The 21,060-nt window shown below is 45.1% G+C and overlaps 1 protein-coding gene across 8 annotated transcripts in view; it reads left to right on the top strand.

Moving 5' to 3' along the window:
* The first annotated feature begins 872 nt into the window (after positions 1-872).
* LOC119464240 (uncharacterized) overlaps positions 873-21,060 on the top strand; it is a 37,879-nt gene continuing 17,691 nt past the window's right edge. For 2 of the 8 annotated variants that reach the window (XM_037725138.2, XM_049655512.1), the window contains exons 1-6: positions 881-1,145; positions 11,384-11,705; positions 14,352-14,453; positions 15,853-16,008; positions 17,680-17,898; positions 20,284-20,445. In XM_037725138.2, the coding sequence (XP_037581066.1) occupies positions 14,352-14,453; positions 15,853-16,008; positions 17,680-17,898; positions 20,284-20,445 (639 nt within the window). In that variant the 5' untranslated portion in view covers positions 881-1,145; positions 11,384-11,705. Of the gene's footprint in view, positions 1,146-11,383; positions 11,706-14,351; positions 14,454-15,852; positions 16,009-17,679; positions 17,899-20,283; positions 20,446-21,060 lie in introns of all 8 variants that reach the window. The other 6 variants (XM_037725143.2, XM_037725144.2, XM_037725141.2 and 3 more) reach the window with 6 other exon arrangements.

The raw sequence follows: 21,060 nt of genomic DNA, 5'->3' as shown, positions 1-21,060 counted from the left end.
GCACACTGTAGTGGGGAACTCCGGATTAATTTTGACCACCGGGGGATCTTTAACGTGCTCCCAATGCGCGGGACACGGGCTTTTTTGCATTTTGCCCCCGTCGAAATGCGGCCGCCACGGCCGGGATTCGATCCCGTGACCTCGCGTTTAGCAGTGCAACACGTTAGCCGCTAAGTCACCACGGCGGGTGACCCAAGTTGGGATGAAAGAAGTTCATTAATCAGCAGCACGTACTCAATGCCATACTCGGGAACTCCAGTTGGTCCAACAGTATGTTTGTAACCCGGTTCCTGTATCACAGAAACCAGGCGCTCTAACTATTAGACCATGGACCCCACAGTGACCCAAGTTGGAGGGAAAATGGTTAGACACACCGAGAGATAAACAGAAAGATCGTCCGCGGAATGTTTGATAAATATCCTCAGAATGCTAGTCACATTAATAAATTTTGGAGTCTTACATGATAGAACTACGACATGATTATGTGCCACGCCGTAGTGGGGGACTCACGGTATAATTTTTACCACCTGGGGTTCTTTAACATTGTTGTGCCGCACTGCGGGCCTCTCATTGAGGCAACAAGAGTCCGTCTCTCGTCCTTTACCCCGGAGTCACAACATGCATCTGTTGCAGGATACACGGGCGCTCTTGCAATCATTCCACCAACGGAATGCGTCCGCGGCGGCCGCATTTCAGTGTTCATTTCCAGACGCATCGGTGCTCTGAAAACAGCTAAGCTAAAGCCTGGTAGATATGAAAATAAATGAACTCCTCAGATTATACTTGCCGCTTTTCTACCGGTAGGTGTAATGGTGCCAGTAAAGATGCGCCGAAAGAAGAAAAAAAAATTATGATCAGTCGCTCTACGAGAAACGCCACTGCCGCAAGGCCAACAGATCGACAGCCACGTTCTTATCAAAACGGTCGGTTTCCATGGCGACAATCAGGCAGACCGACTGGAAACGCCAGGCGCGGTTGTTGGTGTGCTCGTTTCCGCATCGTGCTTCGTCGAAGCCCGCCAGCGAAGGAAGCCGTAGCTTCACCGAGGGTGCGGACGGTGATTGCCCCTGGCAAATACGTTGTGGCGCTCGAACAGTTGTGGATACATCTACCCTGGAAAGGTACCCAAATCCTTTACCGCAAAGGTAAGTTAGTGGAGGGAGCATTTGTAATGCGAAGCCATTGACTCATTGTACCGTAGTCATGCTTCGAGGCAACACCTAATTTGTTTTGAAGCAACGATTACTTGTGATATGCGCATTCCAGTCTCACATGGTAGTATGTAACAAGAAGCTTGTTCGTAGATCATGTGGTTTCGCTGAAGAGTGGTATGCCGGACAAGTATGTCAACAAATAGCCGCTACGGCATCTTGAGGGAAATTTGTGCGTTCAACTTCATAATGTTCGAGAGGTTACAACCGTCACCCGTCTGTCCAAAGCGCTGGAACAACGCGTCGTACGCAGTTAAAGCTTTTTCGTACTGAATTTGACGAGGATAACACGTAATTGCGCGCTACTTCAGTCTTGTGTATACTTAATATGACGTCGCGGTCGGGTACGAACGTGACGAAACACGTTAGCCCCAGATACTTGCAATACAATCGTGCCACTTTGGTGAAACCAGGCGCTAAATGCACTCTAGCAGCTGAACTATGCAGCTGTGGCTGAATCATGTCGGTGTCAAGCACACGCAGCCTATTGTAGGAATGATTTAAGAGATTGTTCTTGCGTTTGCGCTTCGTTGCAGCAGTAACACTAATTTTAGCGTGCCAGTAAATGCAAGTTAGAAACCCACTTTCACTGCCTCAGATTTGGTGGCTGCGTACGGATTGACGTCTGGCCTTGTTGGTGTGACGTGGTTGATAGTGTTTCAGCAGGAATAATTTTTCAGACGGACACACGAAGGGATACACTCAAGCGCTAACTTTCAACAATGGTTATCGTAACCAGCCGCAGTGGCTTAGCGACTATGGTGTGGAGCTGCTAGGCATGAGGTCGCGAGATCTAATCCCGGTCGCGGCGGCCGCATGTTGCTGGAGGCGAAATGCAAAAACGCCCGTGTCCCATGCATTGGGGGCACGTTCTAGATCTCCCAGTATTCAAAATTAATCTAGAATTTCCTACTATGGCGCGCCTCATAATCAAATCGTGGCTTCGGCACGTAAGAACCCCAGAAATAAATTCAATTCTATGTTTATTGGAAGCCGGGTCACTCATGCATGCGCGAACAGAGATGAATTCAGATACGATAATAATTTACTTGGTAAAGATAGTGAAGGCGTGCTAACACAGTCTTGACTAGCTTCTCAATAGTTGCACTTTCAATTATTAGTCTGGGTATTTCATCTTTGTACTTGAGCACAACGAAACATTCTTGGAACAGAGGCGAGCAACCACACGTGCGGCAGTGGGCTGCTAACCCGCTAAAACCACCTTTCTTTACTGTTGCAGTGCTCTCTCAGCCTATCAAACATCGCCCGGTTTGCCAGATGTAGTATTATACCACACGATAGTGGTATCTCACATACGACGCCTTCTTTGCAGAATACGAACCATGTTCAATGGTTCTTGTCACAGCCTACCCTTTTATCAGCAACTCGGTTGCTGTTCTTGCATAGTTTATTCAGCTTGTTCGGGGCCGGGAAAACCACACTAATGTTTGCCCCCGCACCCACCTTTTCGATGTTGTGGGATATTTTGCGTGTTTTCAAGTTACATTTCACGTGTTCTGAGGCTTTTGGTTTAGCTCATGTTTTAAAGGGGCTGTCCGAAATATATTTGCACAAACGTTTGGCAAGAACTGGACCAACGTACGTAGTACCGTTAAAAGCTTTATACAAGCAAGGCGCTTTAGCCAGAGGCTGGCGGGCTCTCGTAGTTCGTACCTTTAGCGGACGCACTGCCTCCTTGTGCTTGATCGCGCGGTTGCCGGCTGTGGTAGTTACGTCTCTGCATCTGGAATTAAGAGCGCGTGCGCATAAAGCCCTTTTTATCACCCAATCGCGCAGCAAAACAGCAAGCGGTTGACAATGCCTCTTGACAAAGTATTTCTTTCACAGTGGAAGTCCTGTGAGATGTGCATCCTTTTCTTTCTTACGAAGGAAAGGGGGTAGGGGAAAGAGAGTGTAAAGCACACCGTTCTTCACGAATGCCCGCATTATGATTAACTGCTGCAGACTGATGTGTGATTGAACGCTATCGGGGAGTGGGTCCGCCAAACGTCCAAACTATGAGAATAATCCAGCCCCTTGCTAGACTGCTCGGCATTTACCGAGCGGCACGTGGTCCCATGTTTACATAAAGCTTTTGATTGTAGTAGGCCAATATTGAGGTCCAAGAGAATGGAAGCGCTGTCGAGGTGGACGGCAGAGAACTAGGACGCGGAGGAATTAAGGAAATTTGCAAACACAACTTGGAATCGGCTAGCGCAAGACAAAGGTAACTGAAGATCACCGGGTGAAGCCATTCTGCAGTGAATATAAATAGGCTAATGACGGCGATGAACTGCAGGATGACATTCTCTACGCCGTGCTGTTTGTTGCCTCAGTCGTATGATGGCGCGTTTAGCACCCATCGATCGTGTTCGCATCTACAGGATGGCGCATCTATCATGTGTCGTATTTTTAGAACAGACGGGCCATTCTGAGCAAATATAACCAAGTGAACATTGTTGACAGGTAGGGCAGAGTAGCCGCTAGTAATTTTTCTGTTGATGCCATTTAGTTTATTTATTGTATTTAGCTAATTTCTAATTACTGCTATGAATGGCGTGTTGTCGATGATGAACTTGTAGAGAATTGAAAGAAACTGAAAGCTGGCATGTTTTCAGCCAGGTACATCTTCACTGTTTATTTTTTCCGGTTGATGAGGAATGCCCGTGAAGAATGAAAAATATCACATGACTAACCGTTCGCCTGCATCAAAACGCAGAGCCCTCAAACACGCTCCAAAGGCGTTAGTGGTCGATCCGTCACGCTCTTGTCACGACCCAGTGACGCCTTGGTGTTGCTGAGGGACGAGCGCCGGCACTTATGCAAAGTGCTATACAGCCCGCTTGAGGGCGCTGCTTTTGGATGCAGTTGGACGGTCAGTCCCGTGATATTTTTCATTTTTCGCGGGTTTTCTTTATCGGCCAGGAAAAAAAGTATACTGGCAAGAAGTACCTGGCTGAAAACAAACGAGCTTTAATTATGTGCCAATTTCCTACAAACTATTCATTGACAGCACGACATTCATAGCAGCAAATAAAAAATTGATTAGCTCGTGTTGTTTCTTTTTTTGAGAACGTTATGTATGATAGCTCGGACACTGTATATTTGCTATGCTTTCATGCGTTCAGGCAACCCAGACTTTATTAAGGCTCGGTGGTGGCTGAAAAGGCGTACGAACATTTTTTAAAGGGGTCCTGAACCACCCTTCGGGCTTGGCCAACAAACACACTCCGCGTATAGCCTACGCTGCTTTGAACAACTCAGCCAAGTTTTGCAGTCGTGCGCGCTGTGTGGAGCTCGCTAGCGGAGCGCGCAGTAACCTTTTTCTCAGACGCTCTCTTTTCAACAGAAGCCTCCGCGGGGTGCTGCGATGAGTTCGCTGGCTGAGCGCACTGCCGCTCGCTGAGTACAACCGCGTTTGGTTAAAATCCGTATAACTTCCGTAAAGTACCGCCGTCCTTTGAACCAACGTTGCTAGAACCAACTCAGTTCCACAGCTCCGCTGAAAACACGGGTCCCGTGGCGGTCGCGAGAACTAACGGCGCTGCGATCGAGTCGCGCTTAAGGTCCCTGTATTATTCAAAGGTAGCGCAAACTCCTCCTCTCCGCGCCGTTTCCTCCTCGCCCAGTGAGCGAAGCGCGCGGCCGCTACCGCCCGCTTCATACCGTATCGCATGCGGCGCGTTGAAGCGCTTGCATGAAACGCGACTGTTGTGGGCGCAATTTCACAAGGCTGTTCGTACGTGAGATTTCTGCGTAATATATGTAGTACCTTCAATTATTAATAGAATCTGCATCGCTCAGACAAGGAAAACGAAAGGTAGAACAAGTTAAACGCAATCCTAAGCAGTCTTTACCACTGCTGATTGTTTCTCGGAATCGAATGGTGTTCTGTTTACCTGACGCATTTGCGAAAACAAAGAGGTACATCACACTATGCACACACAACACGGCATGTGCTAAATACCCTCAACGTATTTTTTTATTTCTGAAATGCATCCGCGCGCTTTTCTTTCTCTGTCAGTTATATGCCTTGGTTTTCGTGCGTGCGCGCGCTTTCTGCGTTTTGCTCTTTAATTGTGGACTCTTTCATTATGCTCATTTTATTAGAAGTCATGCTGGTATTCATATTGCCAAAATGCGCCCTTTTGTTCGCCGCAGAGCATAAACCGGGACTTTTTTTTTTTTACTCAGTTCTTGGCTAATGGTGAACTCGCGAACGCACCCATCTTACCGCGTTGATCACTAACTGGGTGAGAAGAGCGATCAGAAACCTCCTCAGTAATGACCTCCCTTGGTGGCAGTCAAATTCCTTTCTTCCGATACGGTGCCGCCATATCGCTCGCTGTTTGACGTTTCGTTTGCCGCGAGGAACCGCAAAAAGCGAACATCCAACAGCACAGCAAGTCGGCATCGTGCTGCAGCCGAGCGCGTCTTCAAACATGTAAAAAGCCTACGCTCACGCACAGCGCACATGTGTCCCGGTGTTCCTACGCTCACTAATGGCGCCCTTTTGCCTCGATAACGAAAGCCGCGTGGGTTATTTGTCACGTGTCAAGCGTCATCCAATGGGAGAGCGGAAAACGGCGAAGTCAGGAGAGGGGTAGAGGGCGGGGAGGAAATTCTCCTTTCCTATTTGAACAGTGGTTTGCGCTACCTTTGCAACATACAGAGACCTTAGTCGCCCTACCGGCAGCGCTTCCGGTTTCGCGCTTTCTTCACTGCGGGTGCGTCCCGTCCGGTGGTTGTTACGTTGCTGCGCATTTGTTGCGTCCTGCAGAAGTTCGTTCGGAGGTTTGAGTGTTAGGAGCTCGCGCTGGTCTACGGCGGTGTGAAGCCTGGCCTGTGTCGAGCATGCGATAAGCTGACGTGTTTTGCATCGCGTTGAACAAGCGGCTATCAAGTCGACAGCTAAGCGCTACTTTTAATGCCTAAACAGTCTTTGGCGAGTACCACAGGTCCGTCACGCGAATAGTGTAATGCCTTGTGTCTGCACAAAAAGGCGTAATTTGGGAGCATGAAAGCTTTAATCATTATAATAATACAAATTTAGATGATTGGTATCTTTATAAGAGATAAGGAACGCTGTGAAAATTGATCCGAGGGAATACTCATAGGGATACATAGGGCTCTATAAAAAATGCATGGGGAAGCTAATAGTAGTGGTGGGCCAAATGAAATTTGGGGGTCCGCCAGTGCGCAATACGACTAACTTTCTCCAAGGAAATGTCTCAACCATCATCCACCAAGATTTAAAGGGACACTAAAGAGAAACCGGAAGTTGAGCTTAAATGGTAGATTATCCTTTCACAATCACAGCCATACCATTCTTACTGCAAACAGATGTTTAATAGGCGAGAAAATAGCGAAAAACTGAAGGATAGGTGCTGACGCCCCTTCGAATTTCCCGCACTACACGTTCTGACGTCGGAGATTACAAATGCAGGCCGGTCGCGATTGGTCGAGAGCGATTTATCGCTGTTAATAAAACGCAAAATGAAGTACACCTTAAACGCACATAAACAGCATTTGCCAACTTTTTTAACAGTTTCAAGCGAGGAAGTACAAGTTTAGCACAAAATTAAATAAATTAGAAAAAATGGCATGGCGATACATCCGGTCGTGATAGTATCGTAGTTTCGTTTTTGGTCAATGCATCGTCGCGCACGCCTGTTCCGCTCTACGGTGTTTGGTTGCGTGTTGCGTGGCTCGAAAAACGTTGACTTCGCGAGAAACAGCCAGCAAATGCCTCGTGTGTGTATTGTTGAGGGCTGTATAAATGGACCAAGGCGCTTGCTCAGGGGCAGCGGCTGTGTTGACTCGATTGTGTCCTTTCATGTGGTGTCGCGCGGTGAGCCCCGGTTCCCGGCGTTCGCAATAGCTCAGTGCTCTGCCGATGATAAAACGGCAAAAGAGCCAGAGAAACCGATGGTGTGCTATCTGCATTTCTCGCCCTCGGAAAGTATCTTGGCGTGCCCCAGAGGCCAGTCCTTTCTCGAGCAGCTGTTCCCTCAATGCGGCCTTCATCAAACCCCCTTCCGGTGCCCCTGCAGCAGCAAACTGGCGGCTCGGTGAGTGCTGAATGTCATTAAATAAAGCCACGAAATAACCATACCGAGTACGTGCGCAACTTTCTACGCTTGTTCTGTCGGGAACATCGTCGCCTGGCGGACTGGACGCTTCACCTTCCGTCGACGAAAACGAAGCTCTCCGCCGGCGCGGCCGGCGGCTCACCGCCATCGCACGCGGAAACACCTACCGCTCGAGCACGGAGGATAATTTCGCGCTCCGTTTCACTGAATATCGCTGAAATGTAGTCCTGCTTCCCTGGCGAGCTCTTCGTTGCAAGGTTTAGCTGCAACAACGGTATCCATCGCGGCGAACGCAAACGCAGCGACCATGCACGCAGCCATGATGCATCCAGTGCCTCGGCCGTTACGCAAGCGGTGACGTATCTTGGCGCATTCTGATTCGCCGAGAGCAATGAAATCTGTGACGACACTGCTTCAGCGCCAAATCTGGGGTGAGAGAAATTGAGGAAGAGATATTTGGTCTTTGTTTACGAATTTCTCCGCTAATAACTTATATTTTTGCACCCAACAAAAACTACATACATTCCTGAAGGTCCCTCTTTTATTCCAGCTGAACTGCCCGTTTCTCTTTAGTGTCCCTTTAAAAATATGCAAGTGCCGCGTAGCTGGAAAGAACCAAGATAATGTTGTTTGTCATCGCTTGTAGATACTCAGATTATTTTTGCGTGCCGTCTGATTAGATAATTAGTAAGTAAATAATTAGCTTCTCAAATTTATATAAATTAGGTGGTAATCAGAAAATTGTAGAAGAACATGAAAAACTCCCGATACATCTTTCTGTTGCTCAATACGTGCTACATAAAAGTGTTTTTCCGAGTGTTAAAGAAGCCCGCGAATATATCCAAAGTGCCTCCAGCGGCCAGTCGGGCGGCAATATTACGTGTATTTACGGGCTTCTTTAATGCTCGGAAAAACTTTCATGAAGACGTATTGACCAACAGAAAGCTGTATCGAGATTTCTCTCATGTTCCTCTACAATCTTCTTATCGACACTAATTATCTATTTATAATATTTGAGAAGTTGATTACTTATTTGAGGCTAATTATGAATTTAGCAGGAATGCAAAAAAAAAGTAATCTGAGTGTGTCCCCGTTCTTCTTCTACGTCCGTGTGTTTTTTGCGCTACAAGAAAATCTGCAAACTTGTTACACCAACAAGCCTAAATGTCTACACTGATGGATAACCAGTGGTTCAGGGCCCCTTTAAATGGTACCCAATTGTCCCCGCATAGCTTTTTTGGAATGAAGTCGATGATGATAGATCGAACCGTGAAAGGCAAGTATTGTATGCGTGCGCAAGGCAATAGGGCATTTCTGTGATGTCACTTAGATTGCCACTGTGGAAAAAAAATACAGTACTTTGTGTTAAATGAACTATGAATGCGCTTCACCAATGAATTTGAGGACGTATTGTATAATACGGGTGTCAGGCGCCGGTTTTCTGCAACATCTATCACATCATTACAGCTCGGATTGCATTCCTGAAGATACAACGTGCGCTGAAATTTTTAAAAAATGTACATATAAACGCTGAAACAATCTTTAATCCCTGACTAGATAAAAATTGCGGAATATACCACAGATAACTTTCAATAGTTATTTTTTCGTTAAAACAATCATGTCGAGTGACATGCCCTGGATGCAAATCACTGGTTAGTACTTCCCTAATTCCTTTCGTAACACATTTAACCGAAAGGGATGTGATTGTTTTTCATATCTTGTCATTTCGCAAGTGAATAGGTTGACGGAACTTTCGTCACGTTCGATAATGGGTGAAAGGGGCTGTTTAAAACACGCTTCATACATATGAGCCTCATAACAGATATGTTACGTGTTCAGCATAGCCAGTCATTGAAGAAATTTATCAGTTGAACACCGCTTTTCTTTTCCAAGATAATGCAGCACCAATAACGATGCTGATGGTGCTACTGCTGTTTTCATGCCGAATTGCTCACAGGTAGGAAAGCACTCACTAAATCTATCGTCTTATATGTCGTCATCTGTATTACTCCTTCAAATGAGCCGGCTGCATGTTCTCTTCTGTACGAATTACGCGGCAAAGCTACAGAGCGCAGGTAAATATCCTCAGTGCAATGAATATGCGGCTTGCAGCGCCCAATTTCTTTACTAAGTAGAAGCTTTCCTTATTGCTTTTTCCGACGTGGTTTGATGCGCCTGCTCAGTCGGATTCTTGCCGAGTATGTTGAATGAGCCCTTGAGATAACGCAATAGTAAACTGGCCTGATTCAGTACACGGCACGACGGCGCTCAGGCTAACTTATCCGCGGTCACTTGTATCACGTAAATCGCATAATGATGGTTTCTGCGTCCTGTTGATTTGCCGAGCAGGAACGTAACGGCTATGTTGCAAAGGAGTAGCAAAACATCATCAGTTTTATGCACACAAATAACCACTTCTCAAAAGCTCCGTGAAGCACAAATTAGAAAATGCGCTTTGGATGTGCATAATTCGTCGCTGGAATTCCAAAATCTCTTTGCATGAAAATCACAAAGGAGGCTCTGCATTGTGGCTGGAGATTTCTAACATACCACCAATAGATTTGCAGTGCAGGATTCTACCTCTAAGCCACTCTACCGATGCTACAGCAGTGGAGGATACAAAACTGGAGAGGGCGATCGCGCCAGCCGCTGACACGATTGGCTAATGCCCCCTGAACATGCCCCCTGAACAGAGCTGGCGCGCATTCTCGTGTTCTAGCACGTCAAAATCCCAGTTGCGGAGGCGGTCCTCAAATCTTCTTCTTTAAAGTCTAATGACAGCGACTCAGCGCGTACGTCTGCTTCGTCTTGCTTAGTCTTCTACTAGCACTCGGCTTCTTATGTTTACTAGATGGCGCTGACGTATTTCTGTTGTTATTAAAGACAGCGTGAGCCCCTATAATGAGGCAGGTCAAATATAAATTTGAGGAAGTCGAACTAATCTAGCAGTTATAAGCAACCGGGTTGATTTAGTAGATACCAGTGGCTAAGTCTGGATAGGTAAGGGGATGAAGGAAAGCCGAGCCTCTGATTTTCAATAACGGGACGTGGTACTCTGACAAACGACTACGACTTCCAATATACTTTTACTCCTAGAGTGAAATTGCACGTTCTCGCCTGCGATTTTTCACGGCAACAAACGCTGCACGAAGCTGTGAGGCTTACTGCGCACTATATTTCTGCAGCTATTGCCTCATGGGTAGGATTTTTTGCGGCAGAGTCAACTGCAAAAAAAAATTTTTTTTTAAATGGGGAAAATGCAAAGTGATCGGCCACGAATATTTCCATGCTCCTTGCTCAAGTCCGGATAGGGTGCAAAAATATTTCGGAACCATCTATTACGGCCTCTCCTCTAGCTGATTTGCGAAGTGCGAGCTCTGAAATCTTTTTCGGGCAGCTTTGGTAACTGATTTTTGTCAATAATGTCCAGCAGGAGTTTGTTCTTGGTTGTGAATAATCACTTCACATGTTTTCCCATCAACAAAATTGTTGGTAGTGCAGTGCCTTTATCTCACTTTCACGTGCACAACGAGGGGCTTTGCTCAGAGAGAGAGAAAGAGAAAAGAGAAAGGCAGTATAAGGTTAAGCAAAACCGCCGAGGTGACTTAGTGGCTAGAGGCGTGAGGCTTCTGAGCTCGAGGTCGCCGGTTTGACTTCGGCCTCAGCGGCAGCGTTTCCGAGGAGAGTACATGCAAAAGCACTTGTGTACTTAGATTAATGTGCACATTAAAGGTGGTGAAAATTAATTCCGATTCTCCAATTACGGCGCGCCTCATAGTCAGATCAGGGTGCTGGCACGCAAAACCCCGAAATTTAATTTACGTAATTTAACCAGATGACAAGATTCTGTACGTTATCCTACAGTAAAGAAGGCGAAAGAAAGAGGATAAAATATAAATGACGTAATAAATGGGAAGCATTTCTTGGCCTTTCAGCTTCACTGTTGCGAGGGTACTTCAAAACATCGGATAAGCATTGTTTTATGTCACTCATGTGGTGTTTATGTTAAAGATTTGTTTGCGCATCGACTTCTGCTTCTTTGACGTGCGAACGGTCGCCGATTTTTTCTCTCATTCAAAGGCCGCAATCTTCTAGTCGCGCAAGAAGACGCACAGCCATAGGCCACGTCGAAGAGCACGGATAGCCTCAGTGCCCACGACAAGCATTATGGGCACGTTGCTGATGTACCGGGACCTTCCCGGTGGCCCGACTAAGGTCAAGTTCGCGGACGAGATATCCCGTCACTGCCTTTGCGTTCAGTGCGGCATGCTCTCGCTGTCCATGTTTCATGACCCCGGCGGCCACATGTTTTGCGAAGCCTGTCTGCACGAGCAGAGCTTGAAGCATAAAAGATGTCGACATCTACTGCACGTACGAACGAAAGAGGATCGATATTAACGAGGTAAGTTTCCACGGTGTACATAACTGAACAAAGGTACTTACATCAGCTTAATCAGCACTAACAGAACTAAATGTCGGAGAGAAATATAAAGCAGGGAAGACAAGCGCCCACTTATGAGAACGTTTCAGTTTATCGACTACCCTCAGGGTTAATGCCATTACGCAGAGGAGTGGTTAACATCGCGTAGTAATACCACGTGACCTTAATTAGCAGTCTTAATCCTGTGTATCTATGCTTCCTTTCTCTCTCCCCTCTCTCTGCTGTCACTTTATCTCCCCCTCGCCTCTCTTCCCAGCATAGGGTAGCGAACCGGATCTTCCCCTCGAGTTAACCGCTTTGCCTTTCCCCTTTCTTTTGTCTCTCTCTCTCTCTTATCCATGCCTTGGACGAGGTGGGGTCGTCCACGCGTTTCTGGTCTAAACTTCTAAGGACGAGCTCAGCTCTTCAGCAGTAATTAGCATTTTGTAGCAATGCCCCGAAATAGCATAGTTCAATCTAAGTGTTTAGTCGTGTTTTTGTTAGATGGCAGCACACAGACCTATGGAACAGCGCAAGTGGAAGCGAATTTATTATTTATGATGAGCTAAAGCTTGTCGGTAATTATTTTTAATAGGATGTCTTTAGGCATGATTTGCGAATATTTAAACGAGAGATACAATTAGGACAATTAGATTCAGCCCTTATAAACTGGTGGTCGTTGCGAAGCGAAATGAAATATGAGGATGCTGTGAAAAGTGAGTTGCAGAGGACGGGGTTGAAACTGTATATCTTTGGGAAAAGACACAGCGGAGCTAATTTACATCGGATTAAAAAATCGAGCACAAGAGACGGTTTCAATAACCTGAAAATCACGGTGCGACAGTAGTTAGACAAAATGAAAGGCGCAGGACGATTTTGGTGGGCTTTAATGCAGAGTAATAAGGAAGTAACATGCTGATTCGCTGTGGCAAATGAAAGCCAAAAGTAATTTTGATTGAATCCACCCAAAAATGTAAGACGTTACTGCTACGCGTGGGCTTGTTGCAAAATTATTCCCAGCTTGCCGTCGCTTTTTATAAAAGCGATACGCCAGTGGTTTATTTTCTTTCCTGTTCTCGTGTTGTTAGTGTGCTGGCGTACGATGTTATTTTTACGCAGAGTCCATGATTGCGTGCTGGCACAGAGATCACTGTTGGTTGCAATTCAAAGCAACAAAACATATTTTTTGTGCGTTTGTTCCGATATGCCTTCAGCGCAGAGCTGTTTCCAAAATTCACTACTCTTGTATACATGAGACTTCAAGCCTCTACAGAAGCATGTACATGGCCGTACTTCAACTATAAGTTTAACAAGATTTTCGGCCCAATTACGTGAAGTTTAACGCAAACTCGTCCCATTTACTGGTGAAGAATACGCAACGTAAATGATTCAATAAAGCTTAGATTCCTTCGCCAACCCCGTAGAAGAAGAAATATCACTAGACAGTGATCTGCGACGTGGAAAAAGTGCGCGCCCGCTCGGGCTTCATGTGCGCTGTGGTTTCGACGTTTAGTTCGCGTTGAAGCGAGAGCCGGCACAAATGTCAATTCGCTCGCTGGCGCGCCTCCGCGCTCCAGCGTTTTGACAGCGAGTTTCCGCGGTCATCGAGCGAGATGTGTTCATGTTTACCTTTGCAAGCGTGACACCGTGCTTGTTAACTTAGTTAGCAAGCGAATGTTTACAAATTTACACGCGGCCGATAAAACTACTATTCTTAGTTCGTTTAGCTGTCTATTTTGCTATCGCAATTGGCGCTTCGCCTTTCGGGCGAAACTGCGACATTTTTCTTCTCACGCTGCGTTCCGCGTTCGTTTTTATCTTTCGCTAGCTGCACACGGTTACGCCGTGGGACAAGGCCGACGCTCGCTGGAAGAATGGGCGCGTAAGAACTGCGCTCTAAAACACGCCTGACGGTAGCTTATGGCAATGCGCTGGTGAGCTCAAGGCCACGCGTTTGGTCCCGGCTTAGGCGACCGCAATTCAATGAGTAGGCATTCGTAAACAGTCGTGTATACCTTAATTTAGGGGCACGTTAAACAGCCCCCGGTGGTCAAAATTATAGCGTAAACAGTCGTGTACCTTAATTTAGGGGCACGTTAAACAACCCCCAGTGGTCAAAATTATACCGAAGTGTCCCAATAAAGCGTGCCTCATAATAACATCGTAATTGTTGCCATGTTATATTGCGGAATTTACTTAGGTAATTTTTTATGTGCAAGTTTTGGTTGGAGCCCGACCTTCAAAATTGGCCTTTACGTACATTCAGGTAAGGATTTAAGTACATAAATATGGTTGCATAAAAGACGCAAGTTCCAGCAGACCGACCTGTGGAAACACTGCAGGCTGACCTCAAAAACACTCAGTTAGCGCGCCTCTCTTGCACGTAATCAAACAAGCAAAATATAAAGCTTCTACAGGTAATGCCACACCATAAGCGCTTACTTATAATCGCTTTTTATTGTTGTCTTTTGGTATCTGTCTTCAAGGAAACATATCGATGTCAATAAACGACGCCGGCCGCTCATATTACTCTGACAGATAAGCCACAGAATTATTGAAAAGATTGAAACATCCTTCTTTAATTGAAATTTACGTTTCGCTTCATCTTTTTTTTTTTTTCTTTTGCAGATGTTCGAAGCTCGTGACCTCATCATTATACTCCGCGAACAGTACGTGGACTGTCCGAATCAACGAAATTGCAAAAGAAAAGTGCAACTGCAAAATCTACCAGTAAGATTTCGTATGACCTAGAGAGTACGATTACTAAGCGCATCTTATCACTCTTTGCAGAAGCTCATAGAAATACGTTGCGTGAGTGCCTGCGTTGGCTCAGCGTGAATGGGCTCTTTGAAACTGCATGATGGTAGTTCAAATCCAGCGCTAATGCAGCTCCACTAACGTGAAACCTGGGGAAGTGCGAAGCAGTGATATGCCAGAGTTGTCGCTCGATGGGCGCCTGCGCGTTGTAATGCACGTTAAAGAACCCCAGGTGGTCAAATTAATCCGCAGCCCTCCACTACGGCGTGCCTCATAATCAGAACTGGTTTTGGCACGTAAAACCTAGAAAGAAGTAAGATGTCCGCCTGCAGCTCGGCGTCCATGGCACAAAGGAAGTTCCGGAGCGCGCTAACTGCTTATAACAGTTCCTGTTCCTTCTCTCTTGCTACACGGCGCGCGCGCTGATCGGGTGCTGGAGTAGCGCTGGAATGAGGAGGAATGTGGGGAGGTGGCGCCCTCTCTTGTGGTGCGCTGGTACCAGACTGGCGTTTGGGAAACGATTCTCACAATTTTCTGCTAATTAATGCGCCTAATACTTGATTATTCATATGTTTTAAATTATGCTGAATCATGTTAATTTATTTCGAACCAGTTTTCATCAATTCTGCACTTGTGTTGACCCTGCTTTGAGAACTTGTTCTTGGCGCGACGACGATGACATGAGGTCATATTACGAGATTTTCACGAGTCCCTGCTAATAATGGGCTTAATGCTTGATTATTCCTATCTTTTACATTATTACGAATCATGCTAGTTTATTTTGAACTGGTTTTGATAAATTCAGCACTTGTTTTGACCTTCTTTTTGCGCGTGACCACGACGACATGAGATCACATTGCACGCCGACAGCCTCGGGCCCCTAAAGTGCTCCGCACTTAATAACAAGTGTGCTAGGTCAACCGTGGTTATATCCATTGACGGGCATTGCCGTTGGCCGTTTTTTGCATTCCCAATCAACAAAAAGTTGTAAGTTCCAATAAGTAAGAAGTAGGTATTTTTGTTGATTCTGTTTTTTTTTTTAATCTGAACAGCCCTAACAAGAAAGAAGACAGAAGAAAATGAATGACAACGCAGCATACAACCTTCCATTCTTGTCATATAGATTCTTCTGTCCTCGACATTTGTGGCGGTGCTAAAACATATTCGTGGCACCGCGTACCTGGGGTAATCACTTTATTGGCGGTAGCAGCATTCGCTAAATAATTGCCTCATAGCGCAACCGTGGCTTGCACACGCGCCAAAATGATAGTACTCAGTGCAGCATTAAAAAAGGTGGTGTACAGTATGTCGAAAAAGCAATGGAAAATTATCACAGAAAAAAAATTCTTTTGAACTTTTTTTTGTTTCCCAGGATCACTATGTTTTATGCAAGCAACGTGTTCAATGCCCCAGCTGCGACCAAAGCATCGAGACCAAAACGTGGATGGATCACCGCTGCGCCTTCAATACACAACAGGCTATAACCGAAGCAGCAGAGAAATCCAGCGCTTCAGAGAAGACGGTAAAGGTAATAATAAAAATGACATAATTTATTTATGTGGGTTTTTTTAAAGATACAGGTAATTTTTAACAATAATTTCGGATGAGATACTTTGTCAAACGCTTTCGCGAAGCCTAGAAATATGTCGACCTGTCCTCGGGAGTTAATTGCGGAAGAGCGATTGTCAACAAGTTCTACGAGCTGAGCAATCGTAGATAGACCTTTTCCGAATCCGTGTTGCTGTGAGTATATTGTAGTCGTCAAGGTATGTCAAAAGATGCTTAGAAACAATACGCTCATGAAGCTTAGAACAAGTACTTGTAAGCGAAATGGGACGGATATTTTTACAGTCTCTACTACTACCATCTTCGTGTATCGGTATGACCTTAGCTGAACCAAGAGATAAGTAATTTATGATTTAGCCTTGAGAGGCATTGTTCTTATCTATTGAACATTCGTTATTCAAATTATGACAATCATAATGATAAAACACTAGCTCAACAGACGAGAACGTGGGACGCGTGCTCATCACTATCAGAGCCAGCAAAAAATAGCAGAGCACAGCTGCACTGGAAGGCAAGCGCTCAATTATATTCAGCTTTAAGGTGAATGCCGGCTGTGCCTGCAAGCTTCCAAACGTCATCATCCCGATCCTCGTCATTGGCCCTTTTAAAACCATTACTTCAGGACAAAGCAAGGACTGTGATCCGCAATAACGCATTTTTTGGTAAGCTAACTATATCTAATGCCTACCGATATCCAATATTATCACACAGCATAAATGTCTGCCTTCATCAAAGGCCGTCTCCCTTCTCTTGACAATCTGCTGCTGCAAGAGCTCACAGGGTAAATCTCCTCTAACGATTTCTAGATTTGCCCAAATTCTTGCTTTCGTTCAATGTGGACTAGAAGATCTGATGACCGCATCCGAACATCACGCCTCTATTTAATCCTCCTCATTTGTTACCTTCCCGTCTACCTCATTCTGGGACCCTAATTAGCCATGTATGTCTTGTTTCATCCCCTCAAAATTATCATCCTAACCATTATATTCACCACAGTCACCTTGCATTTCGGGTTACTTGCAAGATGTAGGTGTGTGTCAAATGGTGTGTGTCCGGATCCAGCAGGTCACATAAGCCCCTATGCCAACAAATTTCCATTTTGGATTACTCTAACCATCAAACGATGTATAGTGCATTTCCCTTTCATTGGCAGCTACTCTAGTACTCCTGTAATAAACCTGTTACATGTCGAATGATCTAAAGGCTGTAAAGGCCTGCCCATCTTCAAACCACAACCCGAACGTTACCTTTACGTATCCTTTATTCTCTAGCTTTTACTGCTGCCCTTCTATCCTTTAACGTCACATCCTCAAATTTTCCGTTTCAACAGAGCAGGAATATTCATTTCAAAATTTAGGCCCCTACAGGTCATGTCAAAAAATTTTCGCAGCTGAAAGAGGCTGGCATTTCTGAGTAGCGATTATGGTACGGCGCCTGGCATGTGGCGTGTAGCATTATGACTGTCACACCCCTATTGCACGTTTGTCAACAGATACTTGTGAAAAGTTGTCACATTGTCGTCACCTCATCTCTGGCGTCAAGGTTTCTTCGTATGCACTGGCATTTGTAAGATCCGCGCAATCATTTCCACATCATAATTACCGCCATGTACCGCAACGTTTCTATCTCGCAGGAAGAAGGTCATCAAGAGGAACAGAAAACTCTAGTCTTACGTTCTCACGATCCCCGCACATCTAAACCAAGCGCAACCCAGAAATATTCTGACATTGAAAGTGCAGCAAACTCTAATTATCCTCCTGAAGAACGTCGGCGTGAAGAGTCGGATGCCGCGGCTATTCAACCCCGTCATCAGGTTATGTCCGCAGCTGGTGCTGCCTTGGCACCAGTGCAGGTACGTTTAGCTCTTACTAACAATTTCTAGGTTCGTGCAAGTTCTTAATTACATTTAATAATGCTTCCCCAAAGATTTCTTGAGAAGCACGAGTTGATGGCCTAGTTGGTTCGGCAAACTTAATGCATCAAGGCCGTAAAGACATGAGACTCAAACCGAGAAACTGACGCAATAAGGGATTTTCTTTGTCTTTGCTACGCTGCTGCCTTAGTAGTTGACAATTCATGGTTTTGTTTGACTGCGCTACTATTGACAAAACAAACATCATGAGAGAGGATGAGAACACTGTTCTATCTATCCGCTTTTTATTGACGAGAGAGGGATTCATAGAAAGACGTATAGGCTTGAATCGTTCCACCCTGGTCCAGCAATGTGTGTTGCTGTAGCGAACGTTTCGACAAGGGGACTCACCTTTGTTGCGGCAACAACTTCTACTTCACAGCGTTGCTATAGATCCATCTCGCATCCGCAATGGGTGAGATAATGAAACGAAGTAGATTGAAGTGTAAATTTTTTTTAAAGCGTGGGAGAGGGGGGAGGGGGTTGTCGACAGGTTGTGCTAGGTTCAATAGGGTGGGGTGAATGGAGCCCGTGTGAACTTTAGGAAATGGCGCGACGTGTGTTCGATTCCACCCAGCCCCGGAGATATTTTATGATTTTTTTTATTGAAGAGCTGCGTTAAAGAGCCTAGAGATACAGATAGATAGACAAATAATGGCGGAAGAACTTGGAGCTAAGATTTAATAAACACCGCGAGCAGTGGACTTGTTTTAGCGTTAACAAATTCTGGGAATCAATTTGCATGTGAGATAGACGGAAGACTGTCTGAAACGTACCTAGACCCTCCCGTTTTCGAAAAATATTAGTAAATATCAAGAAATATTTTAAACATGTTAGCAATATTTGTTGTTCTGCCTTCCATAAACTTTGCTTATTAAAGCACAAACTGAGAAATTCACCTGCCAGCATTTAATTAAGTTAGTTGACTTAATTAAGCTATTGGACAAATGACATTCCCTTGCTCGAGACACGGAGGCAGGTACATCGCCTGAATTTCATAAAGCAACTAATTAATCGTGAATTAACATTAGACCCCGCGGTATACGTGGCCCCTTTGTCCACAAGGCGTACACGTCATGATCACACATATGCATTAACCCCTCACTTTGCCATGACAAATGCATAGAAATCTTCTTTCTTCCCCAGAACAGTGTCTAAGTGGAACTCCCGACCCGCGATGTAATAAAACCTTCCTAATGAAGTGCGTTGCTCATATGTTCTCCGTTGTGTACATTTATTTGTATTGTATTTATATTTGTATATTTGCCTATTTTTGTACTGCTTGCCTTGTTTCTTTGTCTTTGTTTACCTACTCAATTTAATTATTTGCCTTGTACGCTTAAGTGCACTTCCTGCAAGGACCGATTTGTGGTCCGCAGTATGTTATAAATTTAAAAAAAACGAGTTCTCCCGTTTTCGAAACACTTTAGGTAAGTATTCTTCATTAGGAGTAACCTACTCGTACGTTCTTGTTTCTTTTTTTTTTCATTTTCTATGTGTTCCTATGCTCGGCACTTTCTGCACTTTGCATATCTGTTTAGTTGTTTTGAGTGTACCTGTTCCACTCTAATGCTGCCAAGAAGTGAGGGTAATAACAGATAAAATGAAACGAGAAAAACAAAAGGCAAGCAGTAAAATGTAAACGTTAACAAGGCCCAGCAGGAAAAGCAGAAATCGCCGAGTTATCCTCCTCGGAACCTAAGCCCACTCAAGGTCATAACTTTTCAAGCGGGTTCTTATTACCCGCTAGTATATTATGAACGCGAGGACACCATTTTTTGTTTACCTACCCCGGTTAAGTGCTGGAGGCACCATCTCCACGTAAATATAGAAAGCAGCCGTCTTCTTGTGATTCTTGTCATAAATACCGTTTGTATTAGCCAGAAGATCTAACACCATGATGTGGGGCTTCCAAACCGCCGGAAGGCGCGCGCGAAGATCGGCGCCATAAAAGACGATGAAGCGCGTAAGGTGCATGCTCTTCCAGTTATATAAATTCTAATAAACATCGTTGAAACCGCCTGCTTCTTGGTCAACCCGCCGTAGTGGGTATGAGCTAATGTTTGGGAGATGAGATGAGATGATCCGCCGTTAAAGTGACAGCGCCTTTTTTGCCGGCCTTCGTCTTTAACCTAGGTTACAATATTTGTTTAATAAATGGGAAAAATCTGCGATGCTGCCTTCTTGTACAGCGTTCAGATTATTGAAACTGCTGGTATGGGAAGTTCCAAAAGTGCAGATGCTGTGTCAGCGGTCAATATTAGTCACTCCGCATAATCGCACAACCACTAAACGCTTGTTTTTTATGGCCTTCTCTGGTTTCAGCACAGCGAAGGAGAAAATGGCGGCCCTGCCATGATGCAGGTATGCGAATTTTGCCAGAGAAACGTTAAGCAAAGCAACATGCCACGTCACCGGGAAAATTGCGCCAAAGCTCCGAAGCTTTGCGTCTACTGCGAGAAACAGTTTCAACCCGAAGATATGTTGGCAAGTTGGAACATTTGGTGATTCGTTATTGCCGTGCAATCATGCCTTCTCACCTTGTTGATTTTATTTTAATTCGTAGGCCTGAAGGCATTGCATGAAAGCGGATGGAGGGGCATGTCCAGAGGTTACATGCGTTTTAATAACTCGGAAAACAAATGGCAAAAGTTGAGATTAGGTAAACACGAACAAGATATTCACTAAAAATGTGAGTGCGGAGTATGTCAGTTCCTCTCAATATCCCATAATTATTCAATTTATGCTCAATTTTTGTTAGTTTATATCTTGTGCCAAATATTACCGCCTGAAATATAGCGCGAAGTATTTTGCGGTCATTGCAGGACAACAGACTGTCGGTTACAGTGATTTAAAGCGCGCCATCCCGAGGAGCAAAAATGGCCCACGGGTATGCCGGAGCTAGTTAAATAACACGAAAAAACAGTGTTCCTGTGACCAACATTCGCGCATTACAAGCTCATATTTATCATGCTAACAAGCTGTCTGACTTCGAAGCGGAGCAACGTGCATTTAGCGACGATTGTGAGAAAACTGGTTAGGTATATAAGGTAAACAAGGTCGACTAAATTCGATTTTTTCCTAGCATGTTTATCCCAATGC

Source organism: Dermacentor silvarum, chromosome 9, assembly GCF_013339745.2.
Source record: "Dermacentor silvarum isolate Dsil-2018 chromosome 9, BIME_Dsil_1.4, whole genome shotgun sequence".
Classification (NCBI taxonomy): domain Eukaryota; kingdom Metazoa; phylum Arthropoda; class Arachnida; order Ixodida; family Ixodidae; genus Dermacentor; species Dermacentor silvarum.
Note: the sequence above shows the minus strand (reverse complement) of the source record. Positions and strands in the feature narration are given on the sequence as shown.